This window comes from Euleptes europaea, chromosome 2 (genome assembly GCF_029931775.1).
Source record: "Euleptes europaea isolate rEulEur1 chromosome 2, rEulEur1.hap1, whole genome shotgun sequence".
Classification (NCBI taxonomy): domain Eukaryota; kingdom Metazoa; phylum Chordata; class Lepidosauria; order Squamata; family Sphaerodactylidae; genus Euleptes; species Euleptes europaea.
Genome location: NC_079313.1, coordinates 14,924,092 through 14,947,177, shown reverse-complemented (window position 1 = coordinate 14,947,177; position 23,086 = coordinate 14,924,092). Strand labels below are relative to the sequence as shown.

Sequence of the window (23,086 nt, the reverse complement as noted above, 5' to 3'; positions counted from 1 at the left end):
TTGATTAACCAGATTTTTCCAGAAGATATAACAGCCTTATTTCACCATTGTTTGACCACAAGTTATTTCCTATGGGATCAAGAATTTTATGAACAGATTGATGGAGTAGCTATGGGAAGTCCACTCAGTCCAGTAATAGCAAATTTTTACATGGAATATTTTGAAAAGACAGCATTAGAATCGGCACCTTACAAACCTACAGTCTGGTTCAGATTCGTAGATGATACATTTACCATTTGGAGCCATGGTGAAGAAAAATTAATGGACTTTCTAAACCATCTTAATAATATCCATCCAAACATTCAGTTTACCATGGAAAAGCAAATTGAGGGTAAACTCCCATTTCTTGATACCCTTGTCATCCGTAAAACAAACTTTCAGTTAGGTCACAAGGTCTACCGGAAACCAACTCATACAGATCGCTACTTACACAAAAACTCCAACCACCACCCCCGACAAAAAAGAGGAATAATCAAAACATTAATGGACCGTGCAAGACGGATCTGTGAACCACAGTTTCTCAAGGAAGAAACTAATCATTTAAATCATGCACTGCTAGCAAACGGCTATTCCAAGAATGAAATCAGAAGGGCCATTAAACCAAACAAAAATCAGAAAACTCAGGAAAAACAGTCTCCCATAAGAAAGGTATTCTTGCCATTTATTAAAGGAGTCACTGATAGGATGGAGAAACCTTTGAAAAAACATAACCTACAAACACTGTTTAAACCCACCAAGAAAATACAACAAATGCTACGATCAGCAAAAGACAAAAGAGACCCCCTCACCTCTGCAGGAGTATATTGTATACCTTGCAGCTGAGGTGAAGTTTACATCGGGACCACAAAACGCAGCATACAAACAAGGATAAAAGAACATGAAAGATACTGCAGACTTGGCCAACCTGAGAAATCAGCAGTGGCTAAACATGGACTGACACAAACAGGACACAGGGTCTTATTCCAAGACACTGAAAGACTGGACAATTCTACCAACTATTTTGTCAGATTGCACAGAGGAGCCATTGAAATTCATAAACATCAGCACAACTTTAACAGAAGAGAGTTTAAGAATGAATAAGGCTTGGTTTCCTGCCCTGAAAAACCTCCAGACTAACAAAGGCTACAGTCAACAATAGCCATGCAGATTAGCTTTGGATTTCACACATTACCAGATCATTTCAGGATACAATGCTTCCATATTAACATACCACACTCTCATTAGTACATTATCTTGATACTTACAGGACAATGATTAGCACATTATGTCTGCAGGACAGTACTCAGCTCAAACCCAACCCCTCTCTGACTCTTCCTACACACTTGACACTGAGAGACACTGTCCTTCAGTGTTACTACTCTGAAGATGCCTGCCACAGCTGCTGGCGAAATGTCAGGAAAGAAAATACCAAGACCACGGTTACACAGCCCGGATAACCTACAAGAACCAATCTACACCAGCTGTTTGGCTGTTTCCAGAAACTGCTCTAAGTACTGGCTCTCAGCTTTAAGAATCAGAATGGCTTGAGGCTGGGGTACTTGAAAGACCACCTCCCCCATACAGTCTGGCTACCAGTTAAGATGTTCCTCACAAGCCCTGCTTTCTGTGCCCCAACTTCAGAGGCGAGGCAGCTGCTGCCATCTAAAACAGGGCTTTCTCGGTGGTGGCACCTCACCTGCAAAGTACTGAAATAGCAGGCTTTTAGAAAACCAACAGGCCTCTAACAATAAAAATAAATAAATAAGAAAGCATTACTGAACTCCAAAATCAGGGGGCCTCTGGAAAAATATATTTAGAAGTTAAAGACAGACAAAAGAGAATTCAAGAAGAGATAACTATACAATATTGCTTGTTCTTCCAAGGTTGACAAACAGAGTAAAACCGACAAGATGTCTGGGAACTGTTAGGGAGGAAAAGATTAATTATAACTAGATAGAAATGCCAGGTGTTAAAACAATGGACACTATACACAATCTTATTCCACCAATCATGTCATTTCTGTTTTATAATTCACCAATGGAATGTCTGTATCAAGTAAGCCAATGGACAAATGAATTACATTGGTTCTTGTAGGTTATCCGGGCTGTGTAACCGTGGTCTTGGAATTTTATTTCCTGACGTTTCGCCAGCAACTGTGACAGGCATCTTCAGAGTAGTAACACTGAAGGACAGTGTCTCTCAGTGTCAAGTGTGTAGGAAGAATAATATATAGTCAGAAAGGGGTTGGGTTTGAGCTGAGTACTGTCCTGCAAAAGTAATGTGCTAATCATTGTCCTGTAAGTATCAAGATAATGTGCTAATGAGGGTATGGTATGTTAATATGGAACATTGTATCCTGAAGTGATCTGTTAATGTGTGTAATCCAAAGCTAATCTGCATGGCTATTGTTGACTGTTGCCTTTGTTAGTCTGGAGGTTTTCAGAACAGGAAGACTGGACAATTCTACCAACTATTTTGTCAGATTGCACAGAGAAGCTATTGAAATTCATAAACATGAGCACAACTTTAACAGAAAAGAGGAGAGTTTAAGAATGAATAAGGCTTGGCTTCCTGTTCTGAAAACCTCCAGACTAATAAAGGCAACAGTCAACAATAGCCATGCAGATTAGTTTTGGATTACACACATTAACAGATCACTTCAGGATACAATGGTTCCATATTAACATACCATACTGTCAGGCTGTTATCTCGGTTTCTCTGTTGCCTCTGTTCTTTTGCTGAACCATCCAGATCTCAAGGACAGCTTCACATACCAAAGCCTGGGAACGCTACTCCTGGGAAAGTGTGCTCTGTTTATGCTTTGTGTGTTCTGTAATCACCCGCCTTTTTCAAGCCTTATATTGCCAACTAACGAGCAAGACCCTCATAGCTGTCATTTTATTCTATATGCACTGTAATACCTATTTGACCAGTAAAAGCCATCTGCTTGGACTCTGACTGTCTCTGTGGTGATTTCTGGTTCACTGGGTCAAGAGCTGACATTATGACAGCTATCACTACAATTCTTCTTCAACGATCCCCTAGTCAGGCTAGAGCCCTGGAGGGTTCGCCTACCACTCGGATAGGAGCTAGGAGGTCGCTCTCCGAGTGAACCGGGACTACTACTTCCTGGAACCCTGGAGTCCTCATGTGGGGATCCTACCCTTCTACAGGACATAGTCGCTGAACTTTTTAGGACTACTCTAGAGGCTTGCCGCTTGGAGGGACTAGTACAGACACAGTGGCAATCTCTAGTGAAAGTTCTCTGGATGTTAACCTCGGATGATACTAATACTCGTTTAGATCTCCAGGATTTTGATCAGTTGCTGGATGATGCCCGGCTGGCAACTGAGGACTTACAGGTACTAACCGGATTATTGGACGAACTTATTGCCCGTGAGTCTCTCCCATTCACGGCCCCTACTACCCTGGGAAAAGGTACCATGGCAGGAGCCTCAGGTCTTTCCCTGATACCCGATGCAGCTAGTTGTCAAGCTGAAGCCAAGCGGGTCGCTGTCCAGACGGCCCTCCTCTTTGCGGATTGTACAAAGGATACTACGGTAGCCACCTTGGCCCAACGTTTGGCCTCGACATTTGGGGCCGACGCACCCACTATCACGGTTCGGATACAACCATTGCTGGGCGGGGAACCCGACCCCATACTCTCGCTCCTGGAAACAGAACTTTTACCGCACGTTACCGCAACTGAAGCTCTGAAACTCGAAGCCCGAAAGGTTCTCGAGGATAAAGAAGCTGCTGAAGCGGCTAAGGCGGCGGCCGAAGCCCAAGCCGCAAGGGATAAGGAGTTACAGTTGGCTGCGGATCGTGCACGGACCGGCGGTCGCCCTAAGGACACTGTAAAGAGCGGCCCTCCGTTAGGTCTGTCTTTTTCCCTGGTGTTTGTCCCATCGCGCACAACTCAACGTGCACGCCGCCTTGCAGACTGACACCAAGACTCCGGAGAGTCTGCAGACGAGGACCTATATGGGGACAGTTCTCAATGGGCCACGAGTTTCCGGACAAGTAAACCTCATCGTACCGGCGGCCCAGGAGAGGATGTTCACCTGTTACGAGCCCAGAATCGAGAGTTATCCGACCGTGTCGATCAACTCCAGGAGTTAATGGAACAAATGCTGCAGGACAACAGGCAGTTGCAGCAAGCCCTGATGGCCCAAGCACAGCCCGTCCCGGGTCAGGGGGACCAGTCCAACCTCCTGCACTACCTCCACCTCCCGGAGCTCCCGTTCTACCTGCACCCGGAGCACCTGTGCAACCGGGTCAGCCTGTACAACCGGGTCAACCCATACCCGGTCCTTGGAAACAGCTCAAGCTGAAAACGACGTATGATGGATCTCTTGAAGCTCTACCCTGTTTCTTACACCAGGTAGACAGTTATATGCGAGAACAGGGACAATTGTTCCCTACCGAGGACAGCCGGGTGCGCTACGTAGCTTCCCTTCTGACAGGCAAAGCGGCCAACTGGATGGTGCTCCAATTCGACACCCGATCCCGCTTTATCCGTTCCCTCAACAATTTCATGACTGCCTTACGTAGAAGGTTTGAGGACCCCTTTCTGGGGGAACGGGCCAAAGCCGAACTGCTACAACTAAGACAGGGCTCTACTCCCGTCCGAGAGTTTGCCGACGAATTTCAAAGACTGGCGAGCAAAATTGTGGGCTGGCCCGAGGCCACCCTAATTCACCATTTCAGGGAAGCTTTACACCCTGATGTCCTGAACTGGTCGTACATGCGGGGCGATCCCGATACTCTCGAGGATTGGATTCTATTAGCCGAAGAAGTAGAAAGCCGCCGGCGCTTCATTTCCCTTGTTCGCCAAAAACACAAGGAGAAAAGCGCCCCAAAGCCCCAGCCCAAGGCACCACCCCCCGCTATACGGAAGCCGACGCGTCCACTCCAGGATTGCGAAACCCGATTTCAAAGGGGTGCCTGCCTCATTTGTGGGGAACAGGGCCACTTTGCAGCGGTCTGCCCTTACCGCCCTGAACCCTTTCGTCCCAGCCCGGCAACTCGAGCTAGGGGACGACCGCAACACAGAGGCACCGTGGCCACCCGCAGCGCAGCGCCGGGAAGACCCACACCCTCTGCACTCCACGCTGGAGACCCATCCGTTCTGCCTGCATCAACTGACCCAGCCGGGTCTCGGATTACAAGTGCCCCATTGGGGGACAACTTTCCCTCTTCGGACGAAGAGAACCCATGGACTTCTCCGGCTTTAAACCTAGAATCTCCCCTTGATTTGTCAAAAAACGGCTCCGGTCTGTGGTGAGTGGAGCGTCTCCACAGACCTCTGCAGATTCTCCTGCTAAACCGACAGCTCCTACTAAAGTAAAGGAAGTAGAAACCACCGTTTATGTAGACGCCATTCTACAGCATCACGAAGGTGGCCCCCAACTACCCGTTAAAGCACTTATTGACTCTGGTTGCAGTCGCACTCTCATAAGCGCAGCCACATTTGCAGCACTCAAAGTCGAGTCCGAGGCTTTACCAGCCCCCGTCCAATTTGCCCAAATGGATGGGAGCCCTTTCAAAGGGGGTCCAGTTGATCATCGCACTATAGGGGTAGCGATGGGAATTGGCTCCCACTGGGAACAAATCGACTTTACCATAACCCCTATTCGATTCGAGGTGGTCCTGGGAATTAACTGGATTAAAGGTCATTGTCCCAGTATCGATTGGGACACGAACACAATCTCCTTTAACAATCCTAAATGCGATCAACACCGACAGCAAGTTGCAACGCTGTCTCCACCCGCTCCGGCATTACTCTCCGAGATCCCATCAACACCTGCCCTCCCTGAAATATACCAAGACTTCGCGGATGTTTTTAACATTAAAGAATGTGATGCCTTACCCCCTCACCGGGCTACCGACTGTGCAATTGAAGTGGTGAAAGACTGCACATTAACCAAAAGTAAAATCTACCCAATGAGCACTTCCGAGCGCACTGTGCTTCGGGACTTTTTGGACAAAAACCTTGCCAGAGGGTTCATTCGCCCATCGAATGCTCCCAACTCAGCCCCCGCGTTTTTTGTCCGAAAAAAGGAGGGCGACCTACGCCTCTGCATTGACTTCCGAAAACTCAATGCAATTACTCAAACCAACGCCTATCCTATACCATTAATTTCAGATATCTTGGGTCAACTACAAGAAGGACGTATTTTTTCTAAATTAGACCTGGTAGAAGCCTACTACCGCGTCCGCATCCGAGAGGGGGACGAACCCCTCACTGCCTTCTCTAGCTGCTTTGGAATGTTTGAATTCCTTGTGATGCCCTTCGGGTTAAAAGGGGCCCCGGGGGTCTTCATGCAACTCATCAATGAAATCCTTCATGATTTGCTGTACCGCGGAGTGGTGGTTTATCTAGATGACATTCTCATTTATTCGAAAACCATGGACGAGCATGTCGCATTGGTCCGAGAAGTTCTACGCCGCCTACGCACCCACCAACTCTTCGCCAAGCTGGCTAAATGCGAATTTCACCAAAGCAAAATAACTTTCTTGGGATACATAATCTCCCACCATGGCCTTAGCATGGACCCGGACAAGGTCCGTTCCATCCTCGAATGGGCACCTCCCTCCAACCGCAAGCAAGTACAACAATTCCTGGGCTTTGCTAATTTCTACCGCGGATTTATTCCAAACTTCGCCCAAATAGCACTGCCCATCACCGACCTTCTAAAAACCAAAGGTAAAGAAAACTCTGCCACATTGCCCTCCGCTAAAATACTGTGGACTGATCAATGCCAAGCCGCTTTTGTAGCTCTCAAACGGCTTTTCACATCAGAACCGGTGCTACGGCACCCAGACCCTAATCGAATGTTCATTGTGCAAGTCGATGCCTCCGACGTAGCTATGGGGGGGGGCCCTGCTGCAAAAAGGACCTAATGGTCTCCTTCATCCTTGCGCTTATTTCTCTAAGAAGTTTGCGCACTCCCAATTGAACTGGCCTATTTGGGAGAAAGAAGCCTCAGCTGTTCATCATGCTCTTACCCTTTGGCGGCAGTTCCTGGAAGGGTCCAAGGTCCCCTTCGAAGTTTGGACCGATCACAAGAATCTGGCCGCTCTCACAGGAACCCATAAATTATCCGCAAAACAACAACGTTGGGCGGAATTCTTTGCTCAGTTTCGTTTTGTCCTGAGGCATGTCCCAGGAAAGCAAAACGTTCTCGCGGATGCTCTCTCCCGATTGCCTCAATACCCAGCAAAACTCGATCGGCCAACTGACTCTCTATTTATGCCTGCACAAAGAGAAGCCCTGCCCGTATTGGCTGTACAAACCCGATCCCAAACGCTGACCCAGCAACAACACACAGTCACCAGCGGGCAAACTCCTCCAACCCTACCGGCCGCTCCCCTTCCTCCGCGACGGGACGCCACGATGGCTCCTGCTCCGACTCCTCCAACTCAACTGGCCGCCCAGCCGCCTAAAGTCTACGCACCGCAACACGTAAGCGTTTCCCCCTCGCCAACCCCCCTACCTGCTCCGACTACTATTTTGAACGAGGGGGGGGGGTTCCCGTCTCTGATTCTTTCATAAAGTCCCTGCGGGAACACTGCCTTATGGAACATTCTAATCAAACCCTGCCTCCTGGTGTTATTGAACAAGGGGGCTCTTGGTACAAAGACTCAAAATTGTATGTACCCAAAGCGCTCCGAAAAGACGTCTTACGCTTGGCCCATGGAATGAAAACCGCAGGGCACTTTGGGTTTCTAAAAACCCTTCACTTATTGCGCAGACAGTTTTGGTGGGGGGGAATGCGTTCTGATATTGACTCTTTTATTCGCAGCTGTCCTATTTGCGCCACAGTCAAGCGATCTCAAGGCAAGCCCCCAGGACTGCTGCAACCACTTGAAATTCCCTCCAAACCCTGGGAAGTGATTGCTATGGATTTTATGACGGATCTCCCTCTCAGCGGGAGAAAAACTGTACTATGGGTTATCACTGACTTATTTTCCAAGCAAATACATTTGGTTCCATGCGCAGGGATCCCCTCCGCTCAGAAATTGGCCCGCCTCTTCGTGTCACATGTCTTTAGACTACATTCGTTTCCGCGCAAAATAATCTGCGACCGCGGCAGTAGCTTTGTTGCAAAGTTTTGGAAAGCTTTTCTCAAATTGGTGGGGGTGGAGCAGGGATTGTCTAGTGCATACCATCCCCAAACGGATGGCCAGACCGAACGTGTTAATGCTGTACTCGAATGTTATTTGCGCTGTTATGTCAATTACCACCAAGATAATTGGGTAGAACTGTTACCTTTTGCAGAATATGCTTATAATAATGCTGTACATCAGTCCACTGGTTTCAGCCCGTTTTATGCGATCTATGGACAGGACTTCGGTCCTATCCCCCCTGTAGAGGATGTGGAAGGGGAGGGGGATGCCGACATTGCCTCTTGGGCACACACCCTCCGCACTACGTGGCCATGGCTGATTAGCAATCTTGCCCGAGCCAAGCGCTTATACAAAGCACAGGCCGATAAGCATCGGTCCCCCGGTGGGGATCCACAAGTAGGTGACCTGGTCTACCTATCCACCACGAATTTGCGTTCCACCCGTCCATGCCATAAGCTCAACGCTAAGTACATTGGCCCATTTCCTATCACTCGCATCATAAATCCTGTCACAGTGGAACTATCTCTCCCCAAAACCTTAAGACGTGTGCACCCCGTTTTCCACATCAGTCTCCTGAAACCCCATATTGCTTCTCCACAGTGGCATCCAGAACTGCCTCCCGAGCAGCCCATAATGGTGGGGGGGGGGAGAACATTTCGAGGTCTCCAAGGTCCTAGACTCCCGTATCCACCATGGAATTTTACAATACCTAGTTCGCTGGAAACACTTCCCCCCTGCCTATGACGAGTGGGTTCGCGCACGAGATGTCTCCGCCCCCAAGCTCGTCAACGCTTTTCACGTTGCCTACCCAGACAAACCAGCCCCCTTGCAGGATGGGAGGGGGCCTTAAGGGGAGCAGGATGTCAGGCTGTTATCTCGGTTTCTCTGTTGCCTCTGTTCTTTTGCTGAACCATCCAGATCTCAAGGACAGCTTCACATACCAAAGCCTGGGAACGCTACTCCTGGGAAAGTGTGCTCTGTTTATGCTTTGTGTGTTCTGTAATCACCCGCCTTTTTCAAGCCTTATATTGCCAACTAACGAGCAAGACCCTCACAGCTGTCATTTTATTCTATATGCACTGTAATACCTATTTGACCAGTAAAAGCCATCTGCTTGGACTCTGACTGTCTCTGTGGTGATTTCTGGTTCATTGGGTCAAGAGCTGACACATACCCTCATTAGCACATTATCTTGATACTTACAGGACAATGATTAGCACATTACTTTTGCAGGACAGTACTCAGCTCAAACCCAACCCCTTTCTGACTATATATTACTCTTCCTACACACTTGACACTGAGAGACACTGTCCTTCAGTGTTACTACTCTGAAGATGCCTGCCACAGTTGCTGGCGAAACGTCAGGGAATAAAATTCCAAGACCACGGTTACAGCCCGGATAACCTACAAGAACCAATGAACTCTGACCGTGAAAGCCTTCGACAATAAAATGAATTACATATTAATCAACCAATAACTTAGCAGAAAAGGTGTAAACCAATCATTAGTATAATGTATAAGTGACGTATTTTAACGAATGTATAATGAAGTAACCAAAGATAATAAAAGCTCTTGCCCACCTTTGTTCGGGGCCGAGCTTTTCTTTTTATTACTCTCAAGAGTAAAAAGCTGGGACTAGCAATTGCTAAATAAATCTTGTTTTTACCAAGAAAAGTGGTCCGAGGTTTTTGTGTCTTAAATTCTAAAATCCAGATACTGAGTTTGCCGTAACAGTACCCTTCCCGTTGAGGCTCATTTGGTGTCTATGTCCCTTTCAAGAACTCGCCCAGAAATGAAGCAGCAGCAGCATGTGATTGCGTTTCTTTCCTTCTCTGCTCCCAAATACTCCAGCTGCTTGCCAGCGAAGGGCTGGCATCCATAGTGGGGAGCAAGGTAATACAAATGGCACAAGTGTGGGCGTGGTCTAGAAAAATATGCATCTTTCTGTCCACATGGCCTCCAAAGTTGCTGTAACCATGATCTTTCAAAACAACAGCAACATAGCAAAGCAGATTAGGGAAAGATTGCAGGAAAAGGGAGAGAGAAGGACAAGGAAATAGGATGAAGAATACACGACATCGTATGGCTGTTTCTGACGGCAGTAAGGAAGCAGAGGCAGAGCAAAATACTTGTGTGGAAACAGTGGGATGACTTTCTTGCATTAAAGAGTTACTGAAAAGGGGTTTCTTTTGCATGGTGGAATGACTCGCCAGATTATCAGGACCAAATCTTTCTAGGAAGTATGCAGGTTTCACTACAACCACTAACACAGAGCTTCAGAAAAAATGTTACCATTCTGGAGACCAGAATCTGAACTAAGCTGGTCTTTAGTCTGTCCTGTAAATACAATTTTATGCTCCCAAGGGTTCCACCAGCACATTTCTCTACCCTGACCCAAGAATATTGACTTCTTCTCTACCTGGGTAGCCCAAACAATCGCATCTGTGTTGATGATAAAATCTCGGCCTGGGGGAGCCCTAGGATCCATCCTTCCAACTTTCACTAGAGCTGAAGATTGATTTGGGAAGAAGACCAAGTTCAGAATATCATAGCCAGCTGTTCTCTCGTCATTTCTAGCAAAAAACACCTCCTCTCCGGCACTGTTGTTGAAGTGGGTGTTCCTCAAAGTAGAAAGAATCTGAAATGAAAGGGAAACTTAGAAAATGAGGTAACTGGTCATGACCATTAGGGGCCTGGTTTTCTGGACATTCTCTCTGGGCTACCACAAGAAGAGATAATGGTTTTTGTAGTCCTTTCCTTGATTGAAAAGCCAAGGTTGAATTTTCAGTGGGCACCAATGGCTACATGATTTCTCTATGTCTCTCTCTGGGTGGAGGTGTCTCTCATGATAGCTAGTTCCCATGACACACACTCCATATGTTTGGATGGAGGCTGGAAGCAACTGGATTAGAGATTGAGTAAATGTTTAAGTTGGTGGATCTGGGTATCAAGAAGGAAACTGAGGAGGGTGGAGTGCATGTTCTTTGCATTTGAGTGCATTTAAAGGAGGAGGAGGAGAAAAAGGAGGAGGAGGAAGAGGAGGAGAGTTGGTTTTGATATGCTGACTTTCTCTACCACTTAAGAAAGAATCAAATTGGCTTACAATCACCTTTCCTTCTCCACAACAGACACCCTGTGAGATAGGTGGGGCTGAGAGAGTTTGGAGAGAACTGTGACTAGCCCAAGGTCACCCAGCTGGCTTCATGTGGAGGAGTGGGAAAACCAACCCGGTTCACCAGATTAGAGTCCGCCGCTCATGTGAAGGAGTGGGGAATCAAACCCGGTTCTCCAGATCAGAGTCCACCACTCCAACCCACCGCTCTTAACCACTATACCACACTGGCTCTCCCATTATATAATGTCTAGGGTCGTCCCCTTCTCGTTTTGTCTATGTAAATGGGTAGAGTTCTCTTGCTGCGGTGAGAAAGCCTAAGGGATGAGAAGCCAACCTGGTGCTGATAGCTCCTCATCTAAGTATGACTTTGCTAGCACAGACTCGTGAACAGCAATGGGAGCCCAGGTGAATCCATGGAAGGCTAGCCATCAAGGACACTGGGCAATCAAGTCAGCCCATGAAAACAACACACTTCTAAATGTGTAATCCAATTTTATTGCATTGTTGACTATGCATTGCATACTGTTCTTGTTGCCTTGTTTTTCACTTGTGTGGTCTGCTTTGAGTGGCAGCAAAAAAGGTGGACTATAAATGAAGGAAACAAATGCCCATCCAAGAGGCCTGGAAGGGGAGCTGGCCATGCAGACTCAGTGATAGATAACCAGCCTAGCAAGAGAAAGCCGAGGAAGACTCTGCTTGTAGCACCGGCTAGGGTCCATGAAAGATGGGCAGCAAGTGGGGGTGTGTGGAAGCTGTAAACCCCCTCCACCTAGGGTTGCCAGGTGCCAGTTAATGGTAATTGCCTGCTAATGAACAGGCCTGCCTGCCGCCCCTCAGCTGGCCGAATAATGTCCCTTCTGAGGTACACCAGGAAGCAAGAGGGATGCTCTAGCACGTCCCCCCAAAAAAACTCTATGGAAACCATAGAGGTTTTAGGAGTCATATGCTAGAGCATCTCTGCCACTTCAGGGTTTGATGAGGACACTCTAGCACATTCCTTCAAAAACTTTATAGTTGCCATAGAGGTTTTAGGGATGTGCTGGAGAGTCCCCTTCATTTCCGGGTTTACCCTGGCAGCAACATTATTGTGTGCTCATGCTGCACGCTCACAAATTGGCCCTTCCACCAAAGCAGGGGGGACCTGGCAACGCTACCTCCACCAGACGCCAAGGGACAGAGATAGGGTTACCAGGTCCCTCTTCGCCACCGGCGGGAGGTTTTTGGGGCAGAGCCTGAGGAGGGCGTGGTTTGGGGAGGGGAGGGATTTCAATGCCATAGAGTCCCATAGCCAAAGCGGCTGTTTTCTCCAGGGGAACTGATCTCTATCGGCTGGAGATCAGTTGTAATAGCGGGAGATCTCCAGCTAGTACCTGAAGGTTGGCAACCCTAGCCCAGAGAGGTCACCTTAAGAGATGGAGACTGCCTCACTTAGGAGAATGGGGACCCTGGGTGGTCTCAAGCATTGAACAAAGACATACTTATAACAGGAACTTATGCTATTTTCTCCTCACAAGGAAAACAATCCTGCGGCTAGTGTTCCTCAATCTTCTCTACGACTGAGGAAATGGCAAGCCATGAGCGGAAACACACTAGGTTGCTTAGTTTTTTTTAGATGGGTAGTGCTAGTGAGCACTGATCCTTCTCCGGTGACACGCTGCCGGCCCCTGTGGGCTGTCCATTCCTCGACACAAGAGCTGCATATTGGAAACAGGACATTACCTGCCATGGCTGGACATCCAAAAGCCTCCTGCCATTCCCCACCACTGAACGGCTTGATCCAAATGTGTACATGGCATGAAGTGCATGCGCCACAGTATTGACAGCATTGTAGACATTATAGCTGTGGTCGGTCATGCTCATTTCAAATATGGAAGGTGTCAGGTCCTTGATGTTCTCCTTCCCTGTACAGTTCTTAAAGCCTCCAATAAAATGATGTTTTTTTTAAATATACATATAAATACAACTTCCCACCACTCTTTAAGGAAGACATCTCCCTGGGGCTGGTAAGGATCTTAAGCCTGGAGGAAACTGTGGAATCCTGGCACATCATTTGTGTGGCTTCTGAAGGACAGGGCGCCATGGAAGGCCTCTAAAGCCCTCCAGCTAAAGAGGTGCCCCTCTGCAGCAAATTCCCACTGGCTCGTCACAATCCAGACCTTTCCAAGTGAGGTTCCAGTCTTTTTCTTGTATGAAAAAAGAGGTCTGATTAAATTTCGTATGACATTGGAGTCGCCAAAGACAACCACAACGTTGGCCTGACTCTGCAAAACAGCTAAAGCTAGCTTCATATAGTGCATGGGATATGTATAGTATATTTTCATTTCAGACAAGGTCCTTTTAGTGAACTCAACACAGATGTTGTTCTGGGCAAGCATTGGTATCAGGGCCTGGATGAAATTTTCACCATTGTCATCATCTGGAGCGACAATCCCAATCCAGTCCCAGTGGAAATGAAGAAGTAAGCGGATTAGCCCGAAATACTGTGGCACTTCGCTGGGGTCAATCCGGTAGAAGGAAGGAAAGACGGTGCTCTCTCTCAGAACAGGGATGAATGAGCCATAACCGAGCTGGTGGAGGGAAGGAAGACTTTCAGTTGAAACACAATTTCTAAATGTTGTGCAGTTATCTTCAGGGCTCCAAAAAAAAAAAATCAGGGCTGTGGAGGTAATCCAGTGCCCTGGTGGTGGGATTTCCACCCCTCCTTTTCAAGAAATCACCTCTGTTGCTAGATCTTTCTATCTCAGAGGCCAGTCTACTGATGTATCTGGGCTGAAATGGTTGAGGCAAGGAAGGCCCTGGCTTCAGCGATGCGACCAGATGGGCCCTGGAAGCAGAAATGAAGAAACCCTTTGTGAAGAATAAAAGAATCGAGGAAGTTGCTCTGGGTTAGGAGACAGCTGGTTGACAGCTAAGGATTTCTGGTAGTGGCAAATGAAATGGTAACATTCAGAAATCATGGAAGGAGAGTCTGTTCAGCACCGGAGTTCAGTATGGACAGAGCTCTAAGCAGCTTCTGAGAACTGTGGGCTGTTTGAGGAGGAATTGTCCTCAGGAGTTAAATTCGAAGGAACCCTATTTAAGTTGTTTGACCAAGACAGGGTCAGCAACTGGTTCATAAGGACATTAACTCTGAGTGTATAGAATGTGTCTTGGTACTGAAATTGGGAGATCGTGCTGAGGGAAGGAGAGTCCTCAAAACCAGGGAGAGGGAAGTCAACTCAAGCGAATTGAGGGATCCGTAAAGGGTTGAGGAGAATTATCCAAAGTGAACCCACTCCAGTTTAAGGATTCAACTGGTGAAGTGATTCGTGGAGTTTCTTACTCTAGAAAACTGAAGCAACCTTGTGTTTTAAGTTAACTCAAGTGAAATCTGAACAGGTAACTGATAAACTAAAGCAAGCAGCTCAATGAAAACAAGTATCCAGCATTCTGAAGTGAAATTAGCATTACCATCTGAAAACAACCAATCCTCTCCTGTACATATATTTAAGTGTGAAGTTTACTTGTTGGTTTATGACCAACCTATTACTGTTCTGAAACCAAGTTTGCCTGTTTAAATCACCCTACATTGCTTTTATGAATAAAATCTGTCGTTTTGAACTTTTACCTCACCAAGCCTCTGTATACCATCAATTTCTGACGGACATAATTTCGTTGAAAGGTCGTTCTCCCCCTCGATCCGTGACACCCCTCTAGGGTGGCATCTGGGAAGGTGGGAAATGGCAAGATGCCTTTACGAAATGCTTGTGAGAACCCAGCTAGATGCAGCATTCCTGTGGCTCGATCATGGACAGAAGGACACCTGTTGGGGAGAGGGTGGTTGCTAGGGGCCTCAGCCACTAAATCTGGGAAAGGTGTGCCCTTAGGGTGGAGAGACTGTAAGGGACCCTCCCAGAACGCAGAACGGGACCCTCCCAAGTCACTGAGGTGCAAGACCAACATTGTGGAATTATCGCTTTTAATTACTAGCAAAGTGCTAAACATCGCCTTTTTAATCTTGCTTGAGCCGCTAACGTGTGTTATCAAATACATCTCAGCACCCCTGTGTATGAGCATGCGTGTATGAGTATACGTGCTCGCTTTGGCAGAACAAATACTAAAAATTGGAACAATACAGAGGATTAGCATGGCCCCTGCACAAAGATGACAAGCAAATTCGTGAAGTGTTCCATATTTGGGGGAGGAGCCGTGGCTCAGTGGTAGAGCCTCTGCTCGACATGCAGAAGGTCCCAGGTTCAATCCCCGGCATCTCCAGTTAAAGGGACTAGGCAGGTATGTGATGTGAAAGACCACTGCCTGAGACCCTGGAGAGCCGCTGCCGGTCTGAGTAGACAATACTGACTTTGATGGACCAAGGGTCTGATTCAGTATAAGGCTGCTTCATGTGTTCACATTTTTCCTTTAGCCACATTAATTGGCTGCCAAAATAAAAATCCTCTATAAAGGCCATAAGAAGGGCATAAAAACACATGTTTCACATGTATGTATCATGTCACCTCCTCCTGACAGAAACCTTTTTTCTCAGTCAATCTACTGAGCACAGTTTTATCCTCCCCTTCCAGCATGGAGCCAGAGTGGTGTAGTAGTTAAGAGCGGTGGTTTGGAGCGGTGGACTCTGATCTGGAGAACCAAGTTTGATTCCCCACTCCTCCACATGAGCGGCGGACGCTAATCTGGTGAACTGGGTTGGTTTCCCCACTCCTTCACATGAAGCCAGCTGGGTAACCTTGGGCTAGTCACACTCTCTTATCCCCACCTACCTCACTGGGTGTCTGTTGTGAGGAGGGGAAGGGAAGGTGATTGAAAGCCGGTTTGATTCTTCCTTAAGTGGTGGAGAAAGTCGGCATATAAAAACCAACTCTTCTTCTTCCTCCAAAGTGTTCAGGGTGGCTTATTTGGTTCTGGTCTCTGCCACGTTGTCCTCACAATAATAGCCACGTGACATAAGTGAGGCTAAGAGGGACTGTCCGTAAGTCACCCAGCATGTTTCATGGCAAGGTAAGGATTTGACTCCAGGTCACTCAGATCCTAGTCTGACACTCTAATCAGTGCTGATTGGAAATTCACATTATTATCAAAGCAAATACATTGCTGAAGGTCTTGATTCTCCACTCTCACATGACCCTTTGGCCAGCCCCATTGCCTCCGCTAAATGTTCATGCCGCTCCCCGATCACACACTTCTCACCCCAGAAGAATGCCCATACCTGTGGGATCTTGAAGAGGCCCAAGAGGAAGGCCATCTGAAGTGAGATCCTGGAGTAGAGGCTTCCAACGACCGTCAGCAGCTCTTCCTTTCTGCTACATCTGTAGTTGGGGACCATTTGACCCTGTGCTGAGAGAAATGCCAGGCCAGCCTGGTAGGTTATTCTTTCAAAGTAGGTGTCCTCCAAAATGCGGAAGCCCAGCGTGACGTTGGGGAGGAGTGCAGGATCCTTGTTGATCTCGTTGATGGCGAATACGAGGGCCAGGATCTGTTGGAAGTTTTTGGGCACTTGCCTGCAATAAGAGGCACCTGGTAAGGGGGGATGGCAGAACAAGGGGGTGTAACGAAAGGCCTTTTGGTCTTCCTCCCCCCCACACCCGTTAAGCACAAAAGAGGGCTCCTGGCTAATCCAGGGTGCCCGGCTCTCTGTCCAAAGCCTGGGGTGATCAGTGGAAGTTCCTAGAGGCAACTAAAGAGAAGGGGGATCAAAGACACTCAACCTAAAAGTCAGGGGGAACCAAAGGGGGTTGAGCTAAACAATATGTAATATAGCAACCACTAAATCTATTTTATCATATATTGTGCACAATTGTATTAAAAAACACAGGGTGTAATATACAGGCTTCCTAAAAAGCACAAACATAGTCACAAATATAACCAGCACATAACAATGGAAGTTAGTGCATAAAATGACCAAAAACTGACCAGATGCATTTCAGCCTTTTACAGGCCTACCTCACTGGTCGTACATATACAACTTTACAATACACATCCTGACATATACGTTGTACAAGGTAAAAACTATATATAAAAGCCTTTTGTTCAGTGTGGCTTTATATTAAAATAGTTTGTCCATGTGCCTTAAAACATGGCTCACAGCTTACACCTTGTGTATGGTGTCCAGCCTTTCAGGATGTGTATAACATCAACAAATGTGAAGAAAAGAATCGGCTCCTAGAGAGATATCACACACACACCAAGTACATATGATAAAAGGGGAGTTATTGTGCTTCAAAGGAGAAGACAAATACTAGGAGACGCTTGGATTTTAGTCAGGCACACGAGTGCACACACTAACACATCCCTAGGGCTAGCCCAGTGGCCATGTTATTTTTAATAGTACTTTTTAATATTAGAAGAAAAAAAAATACAAAATATATAATTATTTGAAACACCCCAAATAATTTACATTGTGTCCAGCCTTACAAACGAATATCACAATAATAACCAACTCTTATATAAAAAAACAAAATGCCATTATGAATGGAAAACATTTCATATCTCCATATCGCCAGAACCTTCATCCACTGTATAGCTGGATACTCTAATGCCGTGATGGCGAACCTATGGCACGCTTGTCATATTGGGCACCCAGAGCCCTCTCTGTGGGCACGCGCACAGTCACCCCAGCACAGAGTTCGCCTGAGTTTGTTACTAGAAAGCCAGAGCTGCTCCCCTCCCCCTCTCCACACACGCCTGAGGGTATTTCTCACATCACCCGCCCCTCTGCCCAGCAGCCCAATGGGAGTGCTTCCTCCCTCCCCTGTCTGGGGTAAGGCGTGTCAAGGAAATGGGACCCCCCCCCCCAATTCCTTGTTGCTGAAAAATCTTTGGTCAAGGTCTTCAGCCTGGCTGGGGAAATCAAACTGCAAGACATTCAAGGAAGCGGCTCAATTAACATTGGTAAAAAATGAAAATGCTTCCCCCATCCGCCGGACCACTTGTTGTCACCTTGGTGTTTTCTGTTGCAAGCCGGATGTCATCAATCTTCAGTCAGTTGGCATCTCCGGAATCTCAGTGAGGTTTCAACTCCCCCCCCCCAAGATCCTGGAAAATAAAAGAGGAACACACACAACTGTGCATGTGGTGGTCTGGACACGCAAACAGCATGTCGGATACCATCAATCCATCTGATTCCTGGGGCAGGGATATGCCAAACGGAACTCTTGGAACATTTATTGAATGCTGAACTGATGTGATGTGCATCATCGCTTTTGGAACGGGTAACGTTTTTGTAACTTACTACGCTTTTGCCAAACTCTTGAACCTAAGAATCCTACTGTGTAGCCAGCTGCTTAAAAGCTTTGTTGTTTTGATTTGCTTTTGAGAACGTCACACAAAACTAATTTTTATATGATCTTAAAGGTAAACAACAGAATTGCTTCTCCAATCCTATTGGGAAAAAAGTGCATGCAGAATTTTGCATAGCTGTGAGTGTTCATGAAATACAGCATGATGCAGCCATCCAACTAGGATCCTGCTGGCTTAATAAAAAAATAAATGCAATCTTGCACAGTATTACTATCATTGATAGTATTTATATTTCACTTTTCTAACTGCTCCCTGTCCCTAAGGGACTCACGATGTAAAAAGAAGCAAAAGAACACCAGCAGACAGCCACCAGAAAAGACACTGCTGGGGTGCGGAGGACCAGTTACTCTCCCTCTGCTCAATAAAAGAGGAACACCCACTTAGCCAGCATATAATTAACCTGTGGAACTCCTTGCCACAGTATGTGGTGATGGCATCTAGCCTAGATGCCTTTAAGAGTAATTTCTGGAGGAAAAGTCCATCATGGGTTACTAGCACTGATGGGTATGTGCTACCTCCTTATTATAGATGTGGGCCACTGTGAGATACAGGAGCTGGATTAGATTGTTCAAAAGCATGCCAAATGCAAACTTTTACCTTTCCATAAAAAGTTGTTTGTATCATTGAAAGCTCTGTTATTGTGTTTTTCTTTTAAGACAAAAGCTGTTAATGTATGAGTTGTTTTTTTTCTAAACTAAAACCTCAGTATTCAGGTTAAAATGCCGTGTTGGCCCTTGGCGATAAATAAGTGGGTTTTGGGTTGCAGTTTGGGCACTTGGTCTCTAAAAGGCACGCCATCACTGCTCTAATGTCTTCATTTATTTAACATCTGGATATTTCTGCAAGTTGGTAAGCCAAATTAAGACATACCTCTCCTTTACTTTAGCAAACCAGTTCTGCATCTCAGGAGAGCTTTCCAACTTCCAGTGTCTAGTAAAAAAATCAGTTCAAAGCGACTTGATATTTTGTGAAGATCATTGGGGCATAATGCCACAGCGTGGACTCTGGCCTAAATTGAACTCCACTACTCATTTCCCAAATTCAGCAACTGTACTATCATTTTCTAAAATGTGCTAGCTCATTCACATGAACTCTACGTGTAAAAAAAAATATCTGCCCAGGGAGATTTACAAAACCAGCATATACCGGCAAAGTTATTGTATTTCAAAGGTACTGTATATCTAACACCAATTTCCACAGCATTAAATTGCACTGATAATCCATTTTCATTATATGTTCCTTAAAAAGAAGACATACTGAGAAAGAAAACCTGTTTGTATATTTTTTTAAAAAACATCACAATCTCACAGCCAAGATGCTTGTTCCATGTATTTGATTTCCCCCAATTTCACAGCCAAGATGCTTGTTCCATGTATTTAATTTCCCCCCTAGCTTTACTCTTAACATCCAATAGTATGTTATGTATCCTAGAGAAGACAAGATTGTCTTCTTGAATTATAATTTTTTAAACCTCGTAAGTCCCCCCCAGAGACCTCCCGTTACAAAATTGTGAGGACAGAAACCTCTTCACATGGAAATGTAAACTGAAATCCAGAAATTATTAGCTATGGAAATAGAATTAAAAGACATTACTCTATTAGTGTGTTTTAAACCCTTGAAAGAGTTGAGAAAAGGCCTCTCCCATTTTGACAGGGACCTTAGCTGAAACCCTCGAATCTTATCAAGTTCTTTCATGGTGGGGTGGGGAGGTGGCAAAGTGACAGCTTTCTTCTATATCAATCCCATGTTTGCATTAGGCCACTAAGAACGAAATTGTCCCAGTCATAAACTGTATCTATCAAATTTCTTAACCCAGAAAAAGGCATTCCATCAAAGGATTGTTCAATTAGAAAAATCTGTTTTATCTGCAACTCATGTAGCAATCCGTATCAGTTTCAGTGCTTCATAATATAACTTTAATATTTGGGATTTTCATCCTGTCATGACTCCATTTATCTCGAGCAGTAACTCGATTTCCTCGGTGTCCACATAAAACTATTCAACAGACTTTGCTGCTCTTTTAGAGCTTTGTCTGGAATCACTACATGTAAATTTAATTATAAATAACTGAAAGTTGGGCAATATCATTTTCACCTCATTTTCATGTCCTAGACCAGGGGTGTCAAACATATGGCCTAGGGGCCAGATCCGGCCTTTTGAGAGCTCTTATCCAGCCCATGAGCCCTCCAAGGCAGCCACACACCCCTTCCCAATCTGGGCTGGCCAGGCATAGCCCGGCCCGACCAAATTACATTTATGTCATACCCGGCCCTCATCACAAGTGAGTTCGACACCCCAGTCCTAGTCCTTTCCAGATTCTTGACACGGAACTCGAACTCTTGGTCAGCTCTGTCTCCATGGAACCTTTCAGCGTCTAACACTAGATTCAACCTTTTGCTGCTTAACCCAGGTGTCCGTTTCTAGAAGTGCCAGTGGAATTTGCTCACAGGACTGGAAGGCACCAACCCAGAGCCCGAGTCCCAGAGAAACTTATCGCACAATACGGATGTTCCTAGGAGGTGTTTCAAAGGATGCACGTATCGCTCTAGTATTGAGGTGGGGCAAAATCCCACCAACAATGAGGTCTCCTGGCCGGTGATATTCTTCTTGCAGCTGAAAGGGTCTGGCCAAGAGGCACCGGGTCATGCTCAGTGTTCTGTGCATAGCCTGAGGCAGCCAAGACAAGAGCAGCATCCACCACAGCTCCATTGTGAAGAAATTTTCCTCCCAGATCAGCAACCAACTAACTGCATGAAACTTGAAGCAGTCAAGGGTGTTGACTTCCAGATGGTTGGGAGAAAGCATACCATGTCAAGGTGCTCATTGCCCACTCCAACCCTCTCAGAAACAGAAATTGCATATTTATGACACGCTTAATACAAACAGGTTTTGTCCTCACCTGGACTTTTGTTTGTCAAGAGCTTGGTGGGTTGGAAACCTCAGGGGTTCAGTAAAAATGACTGTGATCATGGCCATTTTAGAAGAGAGAAATAATCACATCTCTCAATAGCGGTGTGCTCTATTTGCACTGCAGCTGGAGGCACACGTGTTTGTGTGATTCTGTGCTTGTCCATTGGGCAGACAGAGTAAGAGAGCAGGACTTTAGCTGAACTTGGGCCTGTGTGAAGCTGAACACTGGAATCCAAAATGGCACCCACGTGTGGTATAAAGTAGTAGGGTTGCAGGACCTTCTTCGCCACCGGTGGGAGGTTTTTGGGGGTGGAGCCTGAGGAGGGTGGGGTTCGGAGAGGGGAGAAACTTCAATGCCATAGAGTCCAGTTACCAAAGCGGCCATTTTCTCCAGGGGGACTGATCTCTATTGGCTGGAGATCAGTTGTAATAGCAGGAGATCTCCAGCTATTACCGGAGGTTGGTAGCCCTAATAAAGTGAAGGAGCCCAATTTGACAGTTGAGCCTCAGGAACAGTTGGGTGTAGCACTTGAGTGTAAGACCAACAAGCATGCTGGAACCAGAGTTTCCAGTCCCTTGGTGGGGGAAGGAGGAATTCCCCCAGCCTAAGATCCTGTTCCCACCACCTCAGAGTAGTGGCAAGATAATTTTTTAAATGGCCATCGGGTAGGGTTGCCAGGTCCCTCTTCGCCACTGGCGGGAGGTTTTTGGGGCAGAGCCTGAGGAGGGCAGGGTTTGGGGAGGGGAGGGACTTCGATGCCATAGAGTCCAATTGCCAAACCGGCCATTTTCTCCAGGTGAACTGCTCTCTATCGGCTGGAGATCCATTGTAATAGCAGGAGATCTCCAGCTAGTACCTGGAGGTTGGCAATCCTACAACCGAAGTCAGGCTCAGGGTGGCTAAAAACCAATAAAATATACAATTTAATAAATACCCTATGCAAACGTAGAGGCTAACATCTAAAATCCTTACCAAACACTGAAAATTTAAGACAGTGCCCCTATACAACAAATACTAACAATAATGATGGGGAGAACAATCAGGCAGGAAGATGGAGAAGAAGGAAAGGTAGAAGGGAAGAAAGAAAGGAGGGAAACCATGGGAAAGGGAAAGGGAGAAGGATAGGGGCAAGGAGGGCAGCTAGATTGGAACCGTCGCTGCCCTCAACCATAGGCCCAGTGGAAAATCTCAGTCTTGCAGGCCCTGCGGAACTGAGCCGGTCCCGCAGGTCCCAACTCCCATTTGATAGATAGTTCCACCTAGGGTTGCCAGCTCTGGGTTGGGCAATAGTGAGAGATTTTGGGGGTGGAGCCTGAGAAGGGCAGGGTTTGGGGAGGAATGGCCAAAATGGCCATTTTCTCCAGGTGACCTGATCTCTATCGCCTGGAGATCAGTTGTAATAGCAGGAGATCTCCAGCTACTACCTGGAGGTTGGCAACCCTACCATTGGGCCTATGGCGTGACATTGGGCCTATGGCATGGTGGAAATGTAGGGTTGCCAATCTCCCGGTAGTAGCTGGAGATACCCTGCTATTACAACTGATCTTTATTAAGTCCTTGAACTGTGCAACAGTTAGCAGCCAGAAGTATCCTTCGCCAGCTGGTTTTCTCATGCGGCACAGAAAACACGGAGGAGTTTTCTCACTTGATAT

General features: G+C 46.5%; 1 protein-coding gene and 1 non-coding gene across 2 annotated transcripts in view; one reads left to right on the top strand and one right to left on the bottom strand.

Annotated features, from left to right (window-relative positions):
- Positions 1–21,169, bottom strand: part of LOC130473143 (vomeronasal type-2 receptor 26-like) — a 37,065-nt gene extending 15,896 nt beyond the window's left edge. Inside the window, exons 1-3 of the mRNA XM_056844672.1 lie at positions 21,097–21,169; positions 16,434–16,741; positions 13,579–13,794 (exon numbers count right to left, since the gene is read on the bottom strand). Coding sequence (XP_056700650.1) covers positions 13,579–13,794; positions 16,434–16,741; positions 21,097–21,169 — 597 coding nt within the window. The remainder of the gene's footprint in view (positions 1–13,578; positions 13,795–16,433; positions 16,742–21,096) is intronic.
- Positions 15,300–15,405, top strand: LOC130474044 (U6 spliceosomal RNA). Its single transcript, XR_008933195.1, has one exon. It is a non-coding gene; the product is annotated as a U6 spliceosomal RNA (small nuclear RNA).
- Positions 21,170–23,086: the final 1,917 nt, after the last annotated feature.